General features: G+C 45.3%; 1 protein-coding gene across 26 annotated transcripts in view; it reads left to right on the forward strand.

The window, feature by feature from the left end:
* The window catches only part of ttn.1 (titin, tandem duplicate 1), a 188,754-nt gene that overhangs the window by 143,396 nt on the left and 23,412 nt on the right, over window positions 1–21,946 (forward strand). For all 26 annotated transcript variants that reach the window (XM_083921679.1, XM_083921699.1, XM_083921701.1 and 23 more), the window contains 9 exons: window positions 771–18,104; window positions 18,220–18,516; window positions 18,813–19,400; window positions 19,551–19,853; window positions 19,974–20,270; window positions 20,365–20,652; window positions 20,752–21,057; window positions 21,230–21,532; window positions 21,618–21,923. In XM_083921679.1, the coding sequence (XP_083777805.1) occupies window positions 771–18,104; window positions 18,220–18,516; window positions 18,813–19,400; window positions 19,551–19,853; window positions 19,974–20,270; window positions 20,365–20,652; window positions 20,752–21,057; window positions 21,230–21,532; window positions 21,618–21,923 (20,022 nt within the window). The remainder of the gene's footprint in view (window positions 1–770; window positions 18,105–18,219; window positions 18,517–18,812; window positions 19,401–19,550; window positions 19,854–19,973; window positions 20,271–20,364; window positions 20,653–20,751; window positions 21,058–21,229; window positions 21,533–21,617; window positions 21,924–21,946) is intronic.

Here is a 21,946-nt window from a genome sequence, read left to right on the forward strand (position 1 = left end):
TAAGAGTTTCAGCTGTTGAGAGCCATGAAAATCCAATAATAAATTATTTTTTATGTTAATATGCTTAAAGTTATAATCCGTAAGATATTCATCTAGTTAATTGTCTTTTTAGTTCCTATCTTTTAAAGAGTGAGTTAAAACAGTGATAGATCATGTGACCCACTAATGAAAGCACTTGTTGCCTCTATGCTGAGTAATCTAATCTGTGTGTCTGGGGAGACACTTCCTCTCTAAATGATGATGAAATACGCCGCCATGTTAGTGATGCTGCTGACAGTGGTTGGTCTGGCAGTGGAGATCATCACTGCCGGTTATGCTGCAGTTGAACAGGCTCACCTGCAGTTACATCTTACCACCAAAGACGCGGCTAGAAACAACGTATCTCACATCTTACGGATTATGATTTTAAAGCTGCAGTATGTAAAAAGCAAAAAAATGCAAGCATTTCATGTCATGGGAGACCTCTTTCTGCAGCTCTCCCTCTCCTTTGTCTGCTGTGAGCCAATAGAAATGCTCTCTCTTTCTCTCTGAAATTACCTGTGATTGGCAAAAGTCACCTGTCCGGCAAGATTTTCTAAAACCTGAAAACAGAGCCAAAAAGAGTTTCTTTCAGAACACTTGAATTACAATATGTTTAAAGATTATTATGGATTTTTTGCCCATTATTCCCAAAAATAAACTGTCTTACATAGGGTTAAAATGTATTCACCATTTAATATAATGCTTTTTTAATTTTAAGAGACACTAACCAATTCTTTTATATCTGACAGATGTGCCTGGACCGCCAGTCAATCCAAGAGCCACAGACACAACCAAGACCACTGCCACTCTGAACTGGGGAAAACCTCTTAATAATGGTGGACTTGAAGTCACTGGATATATTATTGAGCACAAGAAAGAAGGAACAGAAGAATGGATAAAGGACACCCCTTCATCTCTACTTAGGATCACAGAGTTTGTTGTTCCGGGGCTTGAAACTGGTGCAAAATACCACTTCAGAATTAGCGCTGTGAATGCTAAGGGAGCAGGTGAACCTGCTGAAACAAAGGAACTGATTGAGATTGTGGAGCATGCAGTTGAACCTGATTTTGAGCTGGATGTTGAGCTGAGAAGAACTCTTGTCGTCAGGGCTGGCTGCTCCATTCGCCTCTTTGTGCCAATCAAGGGACGTCCTACTGCTACCGTCACCTGGACCAAAGAGGGTAACCCTGTCCCACGTGCTGTCATTGACAGCACTGAGTCATTTACAATGCTGATCATCCCTGAAAGTTCAAGGATTGATTCTGGTAAATATGAGCTTACCCTCGAAAACTCGGCTGGAAAGAAGAGTGCCGCTATACATGTGAGAGTTCTGGATTCACCTGGACCTCCACTTAACCTAAAACCAGTCAGGATTGACAAGGAAAGTATTACTCTTCAGTGGGAGGTGCCTCTCATTGATGGTGGATCCAAGATCACAAACTACATCATTGAGAAGAGAGAATCGACACGCAAGGCTTTTGCTACTGCTGTTACAAAATGCCCGACCACTTCTGTCAGGATTGGTGACCTGAGTGAAGGCTGTGAGTACTACGTAAGAGTGTCTGCCGAGAATGAGTATGGCATTGGTGAGGCAATTGAAACTGCTGATCCAATTCGTGCATCACAGGCACCCACTCCTCCAGAGAGTATTATTCCTACTGATATCACCAAGAGCAGTGTGAGCCTGGCTTGGACCAAACCCAAGCACGATGGTGGAAGCAGAATTACAGGATATGTTCTTGAAGCCCAGAAGAAGGGAACTGATCAGTGGGCACATGTAACAACAGTCAAGACAATGGACTTCATAGTGAAGAATCTTAATGAGAAAGAGGAGTATATATTCCGTGTAATGGCTGTCAACCACTCAGGTAGAAGCGCTCCACGTGAGAGCAAACCTATTGTCGTCAGGGATTCTACTTCCTTGCCTGAGTTTGACCTCCGTGGTGTATGTCAGAAGACTATCATTGCCAAGGCAGGAGACGATATTAAGGTTGAAATTCCAGTCATGGGACGTCCTAGACCAACTGTCTCTTGGCAAAAGGATGGCACAGCCCTGAAGCTCACACAGAGAACCAATGTGGAAACCTCTGCTGCTACTGTTACCCTCAGCATCAGTGAATGCACCAGAGCTGACAGTGGTGTTTACACCATGACGGGAAAGAACATTGTTGGTTCTGTGACAGACAACATCATCGTCAAAGTACATGATGTACCTGGGCCACCCAAGGGACCAGTTAACATTGTGGAGATATCTCGTACCTATTGCATCTTTGCATGGGGCACTCCAGAGAATGATGGAGGTGTTCCAATCAACAATTATGTTGTTGAGATCAGAGACACCACTTCTCAAACATGGATAGAGCTGTCTTCCACTGTAATTCGTACCATGTTCAAAGCCATTCGTTTAAACACTGGATCAGAATACCAGTTCAGAGTAAAGGCTAAGAACAGATATGGTGTTGGACCTCCTATCACCTCAGAGGCAGTGGTGGCTGCCTATCCATTCAAAGTCCCTGGACCTCCTGGTACTCCTGGTGTTGCTGCATTTACCAAAGACTCAATAACAATTGGATGGAATGAGCCTGTCACTGATGGTGGAAATGAAGTCATTGGTTACCATGTTGAGAGGAAAGAAAGAAGTAGCATTATGTGGAATAAGATCAGCATGGGTCTTGTAAAAGGAAACATCTTTAAATCCTCTGGGCTTGAAGATGGAGTTGCCTATGAGTTCCGTGTCATGGCTGAAAACATGGCTGGAATTGGTAAGCCCAGCAAGGCCTCAGAAGCAATACTGGCCTTGGACCCGGTAGACCCACCAGGTCACCCAATGCCAATATTTGTCAACAAGAATGTAATCACCATTCAATGGACAAAGCCTGAGTATGATGGTGGTTTTAAAATCACTGGCTACACAGTGGAGAAGAAAGAACTGCCAACTGGCCGCTGGACGAGAGCCAACTTCACCAACATCACTGAGACAACATTCACTGTCAGTGGACTGACTCAAGATGCTTCCTATGAATTCCGTGTCATAGCCAGAAACTCAGCAGGTGCGGTGAGCGTGCCCTCTGAGCCATCAGACCCAATAACCTGCAAAGATGACATTATTGAGCCTCGCATTATGGTTGATGCCATCTTTAAGGATGTTGTTCTACTGAAGGCGGGAGAGTCCTTCAAGCTTGATGCTGATATTGCTGGTCAACCGACCCCATCTATGGCTTGGACAAAGAACGGAAAGGAGGTTGAGAATACCATGAAACTGGAGGTAAAGTTCACGGAACTGACAACCACTCTGACAAACAAGGACTCTGTAAGAACAGATGGAGGAGAATTTGTTTTGACTGCCACTAATGTTGGTGGGTTTGCTAAGCACATATTTAATGTTAAAGTGCTTGACAGGCCTGGACCACCAGTTGGACCTCTTCAGGTGTCTGATGTCACCGCTAGCAACTGTGTACTCACCTGGGCTCCACCTGCAGATGATGGAGGTGCCAAGATTGAGGGATACGTGATTGAGAAGCGTGAGTCAAGCAGACTGGCTTGGATTAATGTGGTTTCAGACCTGACAGCTACTCAATACAAGGTGACAAAGCTGCTTGAAGGAAATGAATACATTTTCAGAGTTATGGCAGTAAACAAATATGGACTTGGCGAGTGTCTCGATTCAGAACCTACTATTGCAGACAACCCATATGTGATTCCAGATCCTCCTGGGAATCCTGAGGTGACAGCTATCACTAAAGATTCAATGTTTGTTATGTGGCAAGCGCCTCAGAGTGATGGTGGAACTCCCATCACCACCTACAATATTGAAAGGAAAGACAGAATAGGCCTCCGCTGGGTCAAATGCAACAAGAGGAAGGTCAAAGATCTACAATTCAAGGCAACAAACCTTCTTGTTGGACATGAATATAAATTCAGAATAATTGCTGAGAATGCTGCTGGAATGAGTGCGCCAAGTGTCTCAAGTCCATTCTACAAGGCCTCTGATGCACTGTACCAGCCAGGAGCCCCATGCAACCCCAGAATTTTGGACACAACCAAGTCTTCAATTACTGTTGCCTGGAACAAACCTGTATATGACGGTGGTTCTGACATCACTGGCTACATTGTAGAGACCTGCATCCCATCTGAAAAGGAGGAAGAGGAGGAATGGACCATTGTGACACCCAAAGGGGGACTCCGTGCCACCTCTTTCACCATTATTAACCTAAAGGAGAACCAGGAGTACAAGATTAACATCTCTGCTGTCAACAGTGAAGGAGTTGGAGAAGCAGTATCTGTGCCTGGCAATGCCAAGGCAGAGGACCGGCTGCTCCCACCTGAGATTGATTTGGATGCTGAGCTCCGCAAGGTTGTCACTCTCAGAGCTTGCTGCTCGCTTAGACTGTTTGTGCCTATTAGAGGCAGACCAGCGCCTCAGGCTAAATGGACCAAAGAAGATGGTGAGCGTATTGACAGGGCGACTATTGACAGCACAACATCATACACGTCACTTGTAATTGAAAATGTTAACAGATTTGACAGTGGAAAGTATAATCTCACGGTTGAAAACGACTCTGGCTCCAAGACAGTTACAGTCCAAGTCAAGGTGCTTGACACACCAAGTGCCCCACAGAATCTGAAGATTACTGCTGTAACAAAAGAAGCTGTCACTCTGACTTGGGAGCCACCAGTAAATGATGGAGGAGTTAAGATTAAGAACTATATTGTTGAAAAACGTGAGTCCACAAGGAAAGCCTATGCCACAGTCAGCGCTCTCTGCTATCACACCACATTCACAGTAGGCCAGCTCTTAGAAGGATGCAACTATTATTTCAGAGTTTTGGCTGAGAATGAATATGGCATTGGCCTGCCCATTGAATCTGGTGAATCAGTCAAAGTGTCTGAGAAACCACAGCCACCTGGAAAAATCACTCTTAAGGATGTTACCAAGAGCAGTGTCACCCTCTCCTGGGAGAAGCCAGAGCATGATGGTGGCAGCAGAGTGGGCTGTTATGTTGTTGAGATTCAGCCTAAGGGTGTTGATAAATGGACCCAGTCTGTGATTGTAAAGGAAACAGAAGCTACTATAAGTGGACTCAATGCAGGTGAAGAATACATGTTCCGTGTAGCAGCAAGAAATGAGAAGGGAACAAGTGACCCACGTCAAATCGGTGTGCCTGTGATCGTAAAAGATCTTGTGATTGCACCTGTTGTCAAAATGTTGTTCAACACATTCAGTGTGTTGGCAGGAGAAGACCTGACAGTGGAGGTTCCATATGTTGCACGTCCCAAAGCAGAGGTCTCCTGGGTAAAAGATGGTCAGCCTCTGAAGAGAACCACCAGAGTAAACTTTGGTGCAACAGACACAATGCTGAACCTCAAGATAAAAGAGGCCACTAGAGATGATGTTGGAAAATACCTTATTACTTTGAGCAACACAGCAGGAGAGACAACAACAGACATTGGCATTGTTGTACTTGACAAACCTGGTCAGCCAGGTGGTCCAGTTAAGGTGGAGGAGGTCACTTCTGATAGTGTAACCATCTCCTGGAACCCACCTGAATATAATGGTGGTTGCACCATCAAACACTATATTGTGGAAAAGAGAGACACATCGACAACTACTTGGATGGTTGTATCTCATAACCTTGCAAGGACTCAAATCAAGGCAGGCAGGTTGAAGACTGGCTCTGAGTATCAGTTTAGAATCACAGCAGAAAACAGATATGGTAAAGGCACAGCTCTTCTCTCAGAGTGTATTGTGGCTCAATACCCATACAAGCTCCCAGGACCCCCAGGAACACCATCCATTGCAGCATGCACCAAGGACAGCATGGTGGTGGCCTGGAATGAACCTGTCATTGATGGTGGAAGTACTATCTTGGGCTATCATCTTGAACGCAAAGAGAGAAACAGCATCCTCTGGGTGAAACTTAACAAGTCCCTTATTACTGACCAAACCTTCAAGACCTCTGGTCTGGAACTAGGAATGGAGTATGAATACAGAGTTTATGCTGAAAACATTGTCGGAATAGGCAAAGTGAGCAAAGTGTCTGAGGGATGTGTTGCTAGAGATCCTTGTGATCCCCCTGGCACGCCAGAGGCGACAAAGATCACTAAGGACTCTGTGACCATTGTTTGGACTAAGCCTGAATATGATGGTGGTGCAAATGTTACAGGCTACGTTGTGGAAAAGAAGGAGCTTCCTGAAGGTCGTTGGCTGAAGGCTAACTTCACCAACATCATTGAGACAGAATATGTTGCAACTGGACTTGTGCAGGATGATCAGTATGAGTTCCGTGTCATTGCCAGAAATGCTGCTGGTGTTTTCAGCATGCCTTCTTACAGCACAGGTCCTATCACTGCCAGGGATGAGATTGAACCACCACGTGTCAGTATTGACCCAGAGTACACAAAGACTATTGTGGTTAATGCTGGAGACAACTTCAAGATTGATGCAGATGTTCATGGCAAACCATTGCCCTCTATCCATTGGATGAAGGGAGAGCAGGAACTGGGCAACACTATTCACAGAGAAATTAAGAACACACCCACCAAAGCTTATATAGCTTTCAAGGAAGCTAAACTTTCTGATGGATGCCAATACACTCTCCTGCTGAAAAATCCAGGAGGAGAAAAGGCCGTACAGATCAATGTTGTTGTTCTAGATAAGCCTGGAGAGCCACAGGGGCCTGTTGTTGTTACAGGACTAAGCAAAGACAGATGCTGCATTTCATGGAAGCCACCACTACAAGATGGTGGCAGCAAGATCTCTCACTACATTGTCAAGAGGAGAGAGACAAGCAGGCTAGTCTGGACTGTTGTTGACCCAAAAGTGGAGGCAAACTTTTTGAAAGTTACTAAACTCCTGGAAGGTAATGAGTACATCTTCAGAGTCCATGCTGTCAACCAATTTGGAGTGGGTGCACCACTTGAGTCCACTGCTGTCATTATCAAAGATCCATATACGGCCCCTGGTACACCCAAGAGCTTGGAAGTTTCAGATATTAAAAAGGATTCAATGGTACTCACCTGGGAGGCCCCTTCTGAAGATGGAGGCAGTCCCATAACTAGATACATAATTGAAAAACATGATAAAGAAGGTGTAAGATGGACCCGATGCAACAGAAAAACAGTCACTGACTTGACTTTCAAGGTCACTGGACTCATGGAAAGCCATATTTATGAATTCAGAGTTATAGCTGAGAATGCTGTAGGTGCTGGGGAACCAAGCTCCCCAACTGTATTCTACAAAGCTCTTGATCCCATCTTCGTTCCTGGCCCACCACACAATCCAAGAGTAACAGACACAACTAAAGCATCAGTATTCCTGTCGTGGGGCAAGCCTGTTTGTGATGGAGGCTGTGAGATTCAGGGATATGTTGTTGAGTGCTGCACTACCACAGAGCCAGCAGTGCCAGCTGAGGCACCTGCTGAGGCTCCAGCTGTAGAGGTAGCTGCTACAGATGCCCCTGCTGAGGAATGGACAATGTGCACACCACCAACAGGTGTCAAGAAGACCAAGTTTGAAGTTGCAAACCTTAAGGAAAACCAGGCATACAGGTTTAGAGTATGTGCTATCAACAAAGTTGGAGTTGGTGAGCATGCCGATGTCTCTGGAGCCGTTGTTGCAAAGGACAGGGCTGAGGAGCCAGACCTTGACATTGACCCCGAATTGAGAAAGATTGTGACCATTAAAGCTGGGGCTTCCCTTAGACTGTTTATTCCCATCAAAGGAAAGCCCACTCCTACCATCAAGTGGGACAAAGATGAAGTTTCACTTAAAGAGACAGCTCAGGTCGAAGTTACCAGCAGTTACACATCCCTTGTAATTGACAAGATGAGCAGAAATGACAGTGGAAAATACACCATCACTGCAGAGAACACCAGTGGAAGCAAATCTGCATTTGTTGTTGTCCGTGTTCTTGACACACCTAGTGCTCCTGTTAACTTGAAAGTAAAAGAAATTACAAATCAATCTGTGACACTGGCATGGGAGCCGCCTCTGTTGGATGGTGGGTCCAAAATAAGAAACTACATCATTGAAAAGAGAGAAAGCACACGCAAAACCTATGCAGCTGTTGTAACAAATTGTCATGCTCTCTCATGGAAAATTGAGCCACTCCAGGAGGGTTGTAGTTACTACTTCAGAGTCCTTGCGGAGAATGCACATGGTGTTGGACTGCCTACATCAACTCCCGATCCTCTTAAGGTCTCAGAGGTGCCTCAGTCTCCAAAGAACTTGATTGTTACAGATCAAACCAAAACAAGTATCTCCTTGGCCTGGGAGAAGCCTGAATATGATGGTGGTAGCAGAGTCATGCAGTACCTGCTTGAGGTTCAGCTTAAGGGCCAGGAGAAGTGGTCTGGTGTTAACACATTTAAGACAATGCAGGCTACTGTTTCCAATCTGAACCCAGGAGAGGAGTATCTGTTTAGAGTTACAGCAATCAATGATAAGGGAAAGAGTGACCCCAAAGTCCTTTCTGGTCCAGTGATGACCAAGGACTTAGTCTTCGAGCCAGATGTTCGACCAGCATTCAGCAGCTATAGTGTCAAAGTGGGCAAAGACCTGCATGTTGACATTCCTTTCTTTGGACGACCTAAACCAACAGTCTCGTGGTCTAAGGATGGAGCTCCTTTGAAGTTCACTACCAGAGTAAACATTCTTAACACACCAACACATACAACACTGAGCATTAAGGAGGCAGCAGGTGATGATGGTGGCATGTACAGTATAAATGTTGCTAATTCAGCTGGAAAGAAGGACACAACAGTTGAAATCATTGTACTTGACAAGCCTGGCCCTCCATCTGGCCCTGTGAGGTTTGATGAAATCACAACACAGAGTGTCACTCTTTCATGGGATCCACCAAAGTACACTGGTGGTAGCCAGATTTCAAACTACATTGTACAGAAGAGAGATACTACTACAGCAACATGGGAAAATGTCAGCATCAACTATGCCAGAACCATCATCAAAGTGCCTAGACTGAAGACCGGAGCTGAGTACCAGTTCAGGATCATTGCTCAGAACCGCCATGGCAAGAGTCATGGTCTCGATTCATCTGCTGTGGTTGCTCAGTACCCATACAGAGAGCCAGGCCCACCAGGTACTCCCTTCATCTCTTCACTTTCTCGAGACCACCAAATTGTTGAGTGGCACGAGCCTGTTGCAGATGGAGGCAGCCCTGTCCTTGGCTACCATCTTGAAAGGAAAGAGAGGAATAGCATTCTCTGGATCAAGATCAACAAGACACTTCTTCATGAAACTAGTTTCAAGAGTTACCCCTTGGAGGAGGGTATTGAGTATGAATACAGGGTTTATGCTGAAAATATAGTTGGCATTGGCAGATGCAGTAAGGTTTCAGAGGGCTGTGTTGCCCGTGACCCATGTGATCCTCCGGGCACACCAGAGGCCATCCACATGACCAAAGATGCCATTGTCATCCAGTGGACTAAACCAGAGTATGATGGTGGCAGTAATATAACTGGCTATACTGTGGAGAAGCGTGATCTGCCAGAGGGCAGGTGGGTAAGGGCGAACTTCACCAATGTGATTGAGACCCAGTTCAGTGTCACTGGTCTGACTGAAAATGCACAGTATGACTTCAGAGTCATTGCTAAAAATGCTGTTGGCACCATCAGTAAACCATCGTACAACAGTGGACCAATCACTGCTAGTGATAAGTTGGAGGCACCTAAATTCTCCATTGACCCTGCATTCACAAAGACCATTGTCGTCAATGCCAGAGAGACCTTCAAGCTGGATGCTGACGTCCGTGGCAAGCCGCTCCCTTCAATCCAGTGGTTCAAGGATGACAAACCAATTGAAAACACACTCAGATTAGAGATCAAAAACACAGAAACACATGCAATGGTTGTCATTAAAGACGCTGTTAGAATTGATGGTGGGATGTACACACTCCAGCTCACAAATGAGGCGGGCAGTGAAACTGTTCCATTCAAGGTTGTGGTTCTGGACAGGCCTAGCCCATGTGAAGGACCCCTCCACGTCACTGGAGTAGCTGAAGATAGATGCACACTGGTATGGCATGCCCCTCTACATGATGGAGGTAGTCCTATTAAACACTACCTCATTGAGAGAAGAGAGACAAGTCGCCTAGCTTGGACTGTTGTCTCTAACAGCTGTGAAACCACATGCTACAAAGTCACCAAATTACTGGAAGGCAATGAGTATATGTTCCGTGTCATGGCAGTTAACAGTTATGGTGTCAGTGAGCCACTGGCGTCTGGTGGAGTGATTATGAAGACTCCATTTGTTCCTCCCGGTCAACCTCATATTGAGGATGTATCCAACATTGCTCATGATGGCATGACCCTCACTTGGTCAGCCCCTGAGACTGAAGGTGGCAGTGAAATTATCAACTACATAATTGAGAAGAAGGACAGACATGGAATCAAATGGACAAGATGCAACAGACAGAAGGTCACTGATCTCTCCTTTAGAGTTACAGGCCTAACCAGCGGCCATGAATATGAGTTCAGAGTGGCTGCTGAGAATGTAGTTGGAGCAGGAGATCCAAGTCTTCCAAGTTCATACTATAAGGCTTGTGATCCCAAGTACAAACCTAGTGCCCCTGCATATGTCAATGTGATTGACTCCACAAAGAGTTCTATTACAGTGTCATGGGGTAAGCCTCTCTCTGATGGTGGCAGTGCCATTCAAGGATACATTGTTGAAGTGTGCAAGGCTGAGGAGGAGGAATGGACCATGGTTACTCCCCCCACTGGCCTGCGTGTCAACAAATATGAAATTACCAAACTTACTGAGGGCAAGGAGTACAAGATCCAGGTGTGTGCTCTGAACAAACTTGGAGTTGGTGAGCCAGCAGCTCTTTCTGGAACAGCTAAACCAGAGGATAGGGTCGAGCCACCAGAGATCCATCTTGACTCCGAGCTGAGGAAGGGCATCACTGTGAAAGCAGGTGGATCTGTTAGAATCCATATTCCATTCAAGGGCAGACCAACACCTGAGATTAAGTGGACTAAGGATGAAGGAGACATGACTGAAAAGGCAGTAGTTGAGAAAGCTCTCAACTTCACACAGTTGTCCATTGACTCATGTGACAGGAGCGATTCAGGAAAATACACCCTGAGCCTGACAAACAGCAGTGGGTCTGTGTCTGAGTTTGTTGCTGTTAAAGTCCTGGATACACCTGGTGCCCCACAGAACCTTGTGGTTAAAGAAATCAAAAAGGACTCTGTCACCCTTGTATGGGATGCCCCACTGATTGATGGAGGTTCCAAAATCAAGAACTATGTCATTGACAAACGTGAATCAATCAGAAAGGCATATGCAAATGTATCCACAAAATGTACAAAGACAACATTCAAAGTTGAGAACTTGATTGAAGGTGCTATGTACTACTTTAGAGTCATGGCTGAGAATGAATATGGAATCGGCCAGGCTGTTGAAACAAAGACCGCTTCCAAGGCCTCCGAGGTACCACTGCCTGTTGGAAAAGTCTCCCTCACCGATGTCACCAAGGCCAGTGCCTCACTGGCCTGGGAGAAACCTGAGCATGATGGAGGTAGTAGGATTGGTGGCTATCTTATTGAGATGCAACCCAAGGGTACAGATAAGTGGGGAGTTGCAACAAATACAAAGATATGTGAGGGCACTGTTAAAGGCCTAACAGCAGGAACAGAATACCTATTCCGCATTATTGCTTACAATGAGAAAGGAAAGAGTGAGCCAAAGGCACTTGCTGCACCCGTTGTTGCCAGTGACATGACCATGGAACCAAGCATTAAGATGCAATTCAACACTTACAGTGTTTTAGCTGGAAAAGACTTGAAGTTGGAGTTCCCTGTGCATGGCAGGCCCAAACCTGTAGTCACCTGGACCAGGGAGGGTCAGTCATTGAAGGTGACATCCAGAGTCAATGTGGTTAACACACCAACAACAACTGGAATTCAAATTACTGAGGCATGCAAGGATGACTTTGGTAAATATTCTATTACAGCAACCAATAATGCTGGCACGATCACTGAGGATGTGGCTGTCATTATCCTCGATAAGCCTGGTCCACCAACAGGTCCAGTCAAGGTGATTGAAGTGAGCAACACCTTCGTCCATCTCTCCTGGGAGCCCCCAGAGTACATGGGTGGATGCCAGGTAAAGAACTATATAGTGGAGAAGAGAGACACCACCACTACAACATGGCAGCCAGTCACCACACAGCTTGCTAGAACAGCCTTCAAGGTCACCAAGCTGAAGACTGGTGCAGAATACCAGTTCAGAATCATAGCTGAAAACAGATATGGAAAGGGTGCATCTCTGGACTCCAAGGCCATCGTTGTTCAATATCCATATAAACCACCAGGGCCTCCAGGAACACCAAATGTCAAATCTGCAACAAAGGAAATGATGATCATTGAATGGAATGAGCCTGTCAATGATGGTGGAAGTACAGTTATAGGATACCATCTAGAAAACAAGGAGAGGAGCAGTATCATGTGGAACAAACTGAACAAGACTCTTATTACTGATACTCAGTTCAAGATCATTAATCTTGAGGAGGGTATTGGATATGAATTTAGAGTTTATGCTGAAAATATTGTTGGTATTGGCAGATGCAGTAAAGTTTCTGAGAACTTTGTTGCTCGTGACCCATGTGATCCCCCTGGTGCTCCTGAAGCTGTATCTATTTCAAAGACCCAAATGAAGATTCAGTGGACCAAGCCTCAGTATGATGGTGGCAGCAAAGTGAATGGATATATTGTGGAACGGAAAGATCTTTCCTCCACTGATAGACGCTGGGTAAGAGCTAATTTCACTAATATAATGGAGACTGAGTATACCGTCACTGGCCTGGTAGAGAATGAGCAATATGAATTCAGAGTTATTGCAAGAAATGCAGCCGGAGTATTCAGCGGGCCATCCGACAGCTCTGGACCTATTACTGCTACTGATGAAATTGAACCACCAAGGGCTTCAATGGATCCCAAATACAAGGATGTCATTATTATCAATGCTGGAGAACACTTGCTTCTTGATGCAGATATCTATGGAAAACCAATTCCTGATGTTGTCTGGCTAAAAGAGGGCAAGGAAATGGACAAAGCCCTGCGTATTGAAGTGAAGACAACACAGAAACGTGCAGCCATTACCATTAAGGATGTAACCATGCTTGATAGTGGCCACTATGACCTTGTCCTCAAAAATCTGGGTGGTACAAAAACCTTCCCTATAACTGTTAAAGTACTTGATAAACCAGGTCCACCCACTGGACCCATGAAAATGACAGGAATCATGGCTGACAGGTGCATCATTTCCTGGGGTGAACCGACTCTGGATGGTGGGGCAAGTATCACTCACTATGTCTTGGAGAAGAGAGAGACTAGCAGGTTGTCCTGGACAGTGGCTGCACCAAATATCAAGGGTCTGTTTTACAAACTGAGAAATTTGCTTCCTGGAAATGAATACATTTTCAGAGTCAGGGGAGTGAACAAATATGGTGCTGGAGATTATCTTGAGAGTGAACCCATCATTGCACGCAATCCTTACAAGCCTCCTAGTGCTCCTGGAACTCCAGAAGCAAGTCAGATCACAAAGGACTCAATGGTTCTGTCATGGACTGCTCCAGAACAAACTGGTGGCACTGACATCGAAGGTTACCACCTTGAAAAACGAGACAAAGATAGTGTAAGGTGGACAAAATGCAACAGACAAAAACTGACTGACAACAACTTCATGGTCACAGGTCTAATGACAGACCACTTCTATGAGTTCCGTGTTGCTGCAGAGAATGAAGCGGGAATGGGAGACCTTAGTGAACTGTCCCTGTTCTACAGGGCATGCGATGCCACAACACCCCCTGGACCTCCACATCATCCTAAGGTGACAGACTACACAAAGTCCTCTGTGTCTCTGTCCTGGGGTAAACCTGACTTTGATGGTGGTGCCTACATAAAGGGCTACATTGTTGAAATGAGGGAGTATACACCAGTGTCCGAATCAACAGAGGAGGCAGAAGTAGCACCAGCAATAGAAGCACCAGTTGAAAAAGAATGGACCATGTGCACCCCCCCTACTGGCATTCAAGTTACTAAGCTCAATATCACAGACCTGAAGGAGGGTGGAGAGTACCAGTTCCGTGTCTGTGCTATCAATTCTGAGGGGGTGGGGGAGGCTGCAAATGTCCATAGCACTGTGGTTACTTCTGACAGGGTAGAAGCACCAGAGATCGAGCTGGATGCTGATCTTAGAAAGGTGGTATCTGTCCGTGCTGGTGGAACTCTGCGTCTGTTTGTTACCATCAGAGGAAGGCCTGAACCTGCTGTGAAATGGGAAAAGGTTGAGGATACTATCACAGAACGTGCTGCAGTTGACACCACCAGTTCATACACCATGCTTGTCATTGACAATGTTAACCGCTTTGACAGTGGCAAATACTCACTAACACTGGAGAACAGCAGTGGTACAAAATCTGCTATTGTAGCAGTCAGAATTTTGGATACACCAAGTGCACCACAAAACTTTGCTGTGAAGGAGCTCAAGAAAGATTCAGTGACTCTTGCCTGGGATACACCACTCACTGATGGTGGTTCTAAAATCACCAACTACATTGTGGAGAAGAGAGAGTCTGTCAGGAAGGCGTATACTACTGTCACCAGCAATTGCTTGACCAACTCATTCAAGATTGAAGAACTGCCTGAAGGTGGTATGTTCTACTTCAGAGTCTCTGCTGTTAATCAATATGGCCAAGGACAGATGGTTGAAACCAAAGAAGTCAAAGTTTCTGAGGTACCACTGCCACCCAGCAAGGTTAGAGTTGTAGATTTGACAAAGACCAGTGTGTCACTGGCATGGGACAAACCTGCTCATGATGGTGGAAGCAAAGTTATGTGCTACAATGTAGAATTCAAGCCTAAGAGTGGAGATAAATGGGGCACAGCATGCACAGTCAAAGTGCCTGAAGCAACTATTCCTAATCTGACTCCTAACGAAGCCTATTTATTCAGAGTTGTTGCAATCAATGAGAAGGGAAAGAGTGAGCCAAAGGATCTTGGCTTGCCTGTGGTTGCAAAGGATGTTGAAATTGAACCATCTGTCAACCTACTGTTTACCACATACAGTGTGAAGGCTGGAGATGACCTCACTCTCGAGGTTCCAGTAAGAGGCAGGCCAAAGCCTGTTGTATCCTGGAAGAAGGATGGCCTCCCCTTGAAGCAAACATCATCAGTGACCATCTTAAACACTGCAACCTCATCCAAAATTATCCTCAAAGAGGCTAGCAGAGACCATGTTGGCAAGTATGAGATCACCCTGGCAAACACAGCAGGAACTGTCACAGCAGATATTGGAATTGTTGTCCTTGATAAACCTGGTGCACCTAAAGGTGTTAAGGTGGATTCTGTGACATCAGATAGCATCACACTTTCCTGGTCTCCACCAGATTATGATGGTGGCTGTTCCATCAGTAACTATATTGTGGAGAAGAGAGACACAAACACACAAGAATGGCAGATGGTAGGAAGTAATGTTGCAAGAACATGTTTCAAGGCTGGCCGTCTGACACATGGAGCGGAGTACCAATTCCGCATCTATGCAGTCAACCGTTATGGAAAGAGTACATATCTGGATTCACCTGGAATCACTGCTCAGTATAACTTCAAACAACCTGGACCTCCTTCCACACCTATAGTGAAGTTGGCCACCAAGTCTTACATGTTGGTGGTTTGGAATGAACCAGTCGTTGATGGTGGTAGTCCTGTTTTAGGCTACCATCTGGAGAGGAAGGAGCGTTCCAGCATTCTTTGGACAAAGATGAACAGAGGAATGATCAAAGATACAGAATACAAAGTTAATGGAATTGAAGAAGGCATGATGTATGAATACCGTGTCTATGCTGAAAATATTGCGGGTATTGGTAAATGCAGCAAGGCATGTGAAGCTGTTGCAGCAAGAGATCCATGTGATCCTCCAGGCACACCTGTGGTCACTGCTGTTACCAGAACATCTGTCTCCTTGTCTTGGGATAAACCAGAGTATGATGGTGGAGCCAAGGTTTCTGGCTACACTGTTGAACGCAGAGACCTTCCTGAAGGACGCTGGACAAGGTGCAACTTCACCAATGTGCCGGAGACTCACTATGATGCGACAGGCCTTACAGAGAACAGCCAGTATGACTTCCGTGTCATTGCTAAGAATGCAGCTGGATTGTTCAGTGAACCTTCTGACAATACTGGCCCCATCACTGTCAAGGATGATGTGGATCCACCACGCATCATGATGGATGTCAAATTCAGAGAGACATTGCTTGTGAAAGCAGGAGAAACTTTGAAGATTAATGCTGACTTTGCTGGACGCCCTGCCCCTGTCATTTCCTGGACCAAGGATGGCAAAGAAATTGAGATAAGAGCCCGAATCCAGATTGATTCAACAGACACCAGCACTTCTGTCATTGTGAAGGATTGCATCAGAAGAGATTCTGGAAAGTATGCCCTGACTCTACAGAATATTGGCGGAACAGTTACCATGCCAATAAACTGTGTGATTCTAGATAAACCAGGACCTGCAGCAGGACCTCTGCAGATCACAGGTCTCACAGCTGAGGCATGCACTCTGTCATGGGGTCCCCCTCAGGAGACTGGTGGTGCTGACATCACACATTACGTTGTTGAGAAGCGAGAGACCAGCCGCTTGGCATGGACAGTGGTGAAGGGAGACGTTAAAAAAACCTACCTCAAAGTCACAGGACTGCTCAAGGGCAACGAGTATATCTTCAGGGTTTTGGCTGTCAACAAACATGGACTTGGTGAGGCTCTGGAGAGTGATGTTGTAAAGATTACAGATCCATATACTTTTGCCACTGCTCCGACAAGTGTTGATGTCACTGCCATAACTGGAGATTCAATGACCCTCACCTGGTGCAAGCCAGCCAGTGATGGAGGCACCCCTATCACTGGATATGTGATTGAGCGCCGTGAGAAGACAGGTATGCGCTGGGTACGTGTTAACAGAGATCCAGTTCTTGAATGTACTACAGTAGCAACCAAACTGCGCCAGGGTTGCGAGTATGATTTCAGAGTCTATGCTGAAAATGCAGCTGGTCTGAGTCCTCCAAGTGAACATTCTGCCTCATTCAGAGCAGTGGATCCTCTGGTTGTTTCTTCTCGCCCAACAAAGCCAAAGATTGTCAATTCAACCAAGGACAGTGTGTCCATTGTCTGGAAACCACCAAAAGTTGATGGTGGCGCTCCCGTCCTTGGATACAGTGTAGAATACAGGGACTACATCCATAAACCAGAGCCAGAGGTTGAGGGAGAAGAGGAAGAATATGAAGAGGAGGAGGAGGAGGAAGAGGAGGTACTTGAATCACCCGAAGATTTAGCAAGATGGGTTGAAGCTATTCCTCTTACCAAGAGCTTGGAGTTCACAGTCACTGGACTAAAGACAGATACAGAATATGAATTCTGTGTCAAGGCAATCAACAAAGTTGGCAGCAGTGTGCGTAGCCCATACTCAGATGCAGCTGCTGCAATGGACAGAACTGTGGAGCCATCATTTGATGTTGACATTGAGATGCGTAAAGTACTTATTGTCAAGCATGGCATAGCATTTACTCTTAAAGTACCATTCAAGGGCAAGCCTGTGCCATCAGTGACATGGGCCAAGGAGGGCGTTGATCTAAAGGTCAGAGGAACAATTGAATCAAAAGAATCTAGCACTTCACTGACCATTGAGAAGGCAACCAGAAATGACTCTGGAGAGTACTGCGTCACTATTGAATCACCATTGGGACAAACAACATTGCCCATGGTTGTAAAGGTACTGGACTCTCCTGGACCTCCTACCAATGTTAAAGTTTCAGCAGTGACCAGGGATTCTGCAACCCTCAGTTGGGAAGCTCCAGAGAATGATGGTGGCGATGCAGTAAAGGCCTATCATGTTGAAAAGCGTGAGGCCAGTAAGAAGGCCTGGGTGTCTGTGACCAGCAATTGCCACTCAATGACTTACAAGGTGGAAGACTTACAGGAGGGAGCCATGTATTACTTCAGAGTTATTGGAGAAAATGAACAAGGAGTGGGTGTCCCTCAGGAGGCAAAGAATGGAACAAAGATTACAGGTAAAATATGACCAGCTTTACCAATTTTTAAATGTAGTAGCTGTGAGGTTGAGTTTATGCAACATTTACCATTTGACAAAATGTGCTTCATAAAATGTACTGCTATCTGTTACAGAGGTACCAAGTATACCCATGAAACTTGGAGTTGTAAATGTTACCAAGGATAGTGTTACGATTGCCTGGACAAGACCAGAATACGATGGCGGTAGCAGAGTCACTGGTTACCTTATCGATGCAATGGAGAAGGGCCAGACAAAGTGGGTGAAGTGTGCCACTGTAAGGACCATGACCCACACCATCAAGAGCCTGAGGGAGTGTGCTGAGTACTACTTCAGAGTCCGTGCTGAGAACCATGCTGGACTCAGTGAACCAAAGGAGATGATCGTACCAGTTATTGTCAAGGAAATACACGGTAACTACTACATTTTGATTATAGCTATGTTATTCAGATGGACTATATCCCTGTCCCTAGAAAACAAGATGCTGTGCATTAAGAATAAAATGTAATATATTTCTATGGATGGAGGGTTTTTTAATCAAATATAATACATGATATGAAAACATAACTGGAAATGCTGTATTTCCATGTAATGAAAACGTGTATTTAAAAATACTTTCTGAAAAGCCATGACATTTGTGGAAAAATAATTTGATGGAGGTACCCTACTCTTTAAGATGTTTTAATTATCACATTAATATATTCAACAGAGGCTCCAGAGTTTGACCTGAAGAATTACCCCAAGAATACAGTTTATGTGAGAGCAGGATCCAACCTGACCTTTGAGATTCCTCTCACCGGTAGGCCCATGCCTAAGGTGACCATGTCAAGGAACAATGTTGTCATCAAGGGATCCAAGAGGTTGCTGACAGAAGTAACTCCAGACAGTTTAATCATCACCCTAAATGAAAGCATTGCAAGTGACGCTGGTAAATACGAAGTCACTGCCTCAAATGCAGGAGGTACCACCAAGATCTTCATTACCTTCGTTGTGCTGGATAGACCCGGAGCTCCTATTGGTCCAGTCGAGATTGGAGAGGTTGGAGAGACCACAGTATGTCTGAAATGGGCTCCTCCAGAGTATGATGGTGGCAGTCCAGTTACCAACTACATTGTTCTGAGACGTGAAACCAGTACTCCTAACTGGGCAGAGGTGTCAACTAACATTGCCAGAAGCTCGATCAAGGTGACTAAGCTGACCAGGGGAGAGGAGTATCAGTTTAGAATCAAGGCTGAGAACCGCTTCGGTGTCAGTGACCATATTGACAGCAAGCCAGTCATGATAAAGCTTCCATACAGTAAGTAATAGTGTGTGCGTGTGTGTGTGGTGGTGTGTGGGGGGGGGGAGGGCAATCTTACTTTGCTAAATCATCTAATTATCAATTTTCTGTGACAAAGTTTCTGTTATGGATGACCATTCTGAATAACATGAATGCTGCCCTTCACAGCCATACCTGGACCTCCATCCACACCATGGCTCAGCTTTATATCTAGAGAGAGCCTGACTGTCTGCTGGAATGAGCCAGTCAATGATGGTGGAAACACTGTTATTGGATATCACCTTCAGATGAAGGAAAGGAGCAGCATCCTCTGGCAGAAGATCAATAAGACAGCAATCTCAGGAAACCAGTGGCGAATCACAAACATCTGCCCTGGCCTCTTCTATGAGTTCAAGGTGGCAGCTGAAAATGCTGCCGGTATTGGAAAGATGAGTAAGACCTCGGAAGAGGTGCTTGCTATTGATGCCTGCGGTAAGGGTTTTTAATGTGGATCTCTGTCTCCAGTTTTAAGGGGACCTATAGCCTTAAATATAAGATTTTTTATGAAGACTGTTTAATTAAAATTGCATCTTTCACACTTAAATGTTACAGAGCCCCCAGCAAATGTCCATATCACAGAAGTCACCAAGAACTCAGTCAGCCTGGCCTGGCAGAGGCCTCCATATGATGGTGGCAGCAAGGTTACCGGCTACAGTGTGGAGAGGAGAGAAGCTCCCAGTGGCAGATGGGTGAAGGCCAACTTCACGAACATCATTGAGATGGCCTTTACTGTATCTGGACTGAACCAGGATGAGTCTTATGAGTTCAGAGTATATGCAAAGAATGCTGTTGGGTCAGTCAGCAACCCATCCCTCATTGCTGGCCCAGTCACCTGTGTTGACGCATGTGGTGAGTTTTTGATTTATATCCATGTTTACATGTCTTGTTTACTTTTATTGGATCTGTTTATACATTACTTATATCAATATTTCATGCCCCACAGGTGCCCCAGCCATTGACCTTCCTCCAGAGTATCTGGATGTGGTTCAGTACAAGGCCGGAACTTCAGTTAAGCTTAGGGTCGGAATCATTGCCAAGCCTTTGCCAACCATTGAGTGGCTCAAGGATGGAAAAGAACTGATACCAACCTCTACCCTGTCTGTTGAAAGCACAACTGACTCTTCTGCTGTTCTGATAAAGGATGCAGCTCGTTTTGATACAGGCTCATATGAGGTCAAGATCAAAAACGTTCTTGGCTCAGCATCTGCAACGATCAGGATTGAAATCTTAGGTATGTACAAAGTATTGCCTCACCCCTTCATATTTCCATAATTCTAATCTAATATAGTCATCCCTGTATTTATTGTTTATATTTTGCACCTCCCCTTAGACAAACCTGGACCCCCAGCCGGCACCATTAACTTCAACTCCGTCACTGAAGACAGAATGATCTTCAGCTGGGAGCCTGTTCCTGAGTCTGACCAGGGAGGTTTCAAAGTGACCCATTACATTGTTGAGAGGCGGGAAACCAGCAGAGTGGTCTGGACGACAATTTCAGAGAAGCACGAGCACACACATATCGCTGTCAGCAAACTGATGCGTGGAAATGAATATGTGTTCCGCGTAATGGGTGTTAATAAGTACGGAGTTGGAGAACCACTGGTGTCGGAGCCTGTCATCGCTAAGAATGCCTTTGGTAAGTGCTGAGTTGTAGATTGCTGTGAATATGATGTGAATAAATCCAGATTATATATAGATTATATGGAGAAGCCACATCCTTTGTTTTCATGACAAAAAAGGTTTCATCAAGATTGTAACTTATGTTATCATTTGCATCTTCTTAACATGTTTGTTAAACATTTGTATAGTAACTCCTGGGCAGCCTCATACTCCTGAGGTGAATATCATCACCAAGTCCACCATGGTTGTAGAATGGGACAAACCAGGTGTAGACGGAGGTAGCTCTGTGACAGGCTACTACCTGGAGAGACGTGACAAGAAGAGCTTGCGCTGGATCAAAGTTTACAAAGACCCCATTACTAACACCAAACAGACCGTCTACCATCTGACAGAAGGTAACGAGTACCAGTATCGCATCTGTGCCATCAACAAGGCTGGAGAGGGACCATTCTCTGATGCATCAGATTACTACAAGGCGGCTGACCCAGTCGGTAAGTGGTCTAACATTCCAGATTTCTTACAAAAGCCGTAATGAAAAATGTACGGCCCCATATAACAAGTATATTTTGCCTACAGATACACCAGATGAGCCTTGCAAACTGAAGGTGGTGGACTCCACCAAGACATCCATCACATTGGGCTGGTCCAAGCCAGAATGGGATGGAGGCAGTGAGGTCATCAGCTACATGATTGAGAAGCTTGTTGAGGGAGAGGAAGAATGGGCTAAGATAACCTCCAAAGGAGAGGTCAAGACAACAGAATACACAGTTCATGACCTGAAACCAGATGTCAACTACTTCTTCAGAGTCTCTGCTGTCAACTGTGCTGGCCGTGGAGAGCCTCTGGAGATGACTGAGCCTGTGCAAGCTAAGGATATCCTGGGTAAATTAATCATTGATATTGAA

Source organism: Echiichthys vipera (genome assembly GCF_963691815.1).
Source record: "Echiichthys vipera genome assembly, chromosome: 10".
Classification (NCBI taxonomy): domain Eukaryota; kingdom Metazoa; phylum Chordata; class Actinopteri; order Perciformes; family Trachinidae; genus Echiichthys; species Echiichthys vipera.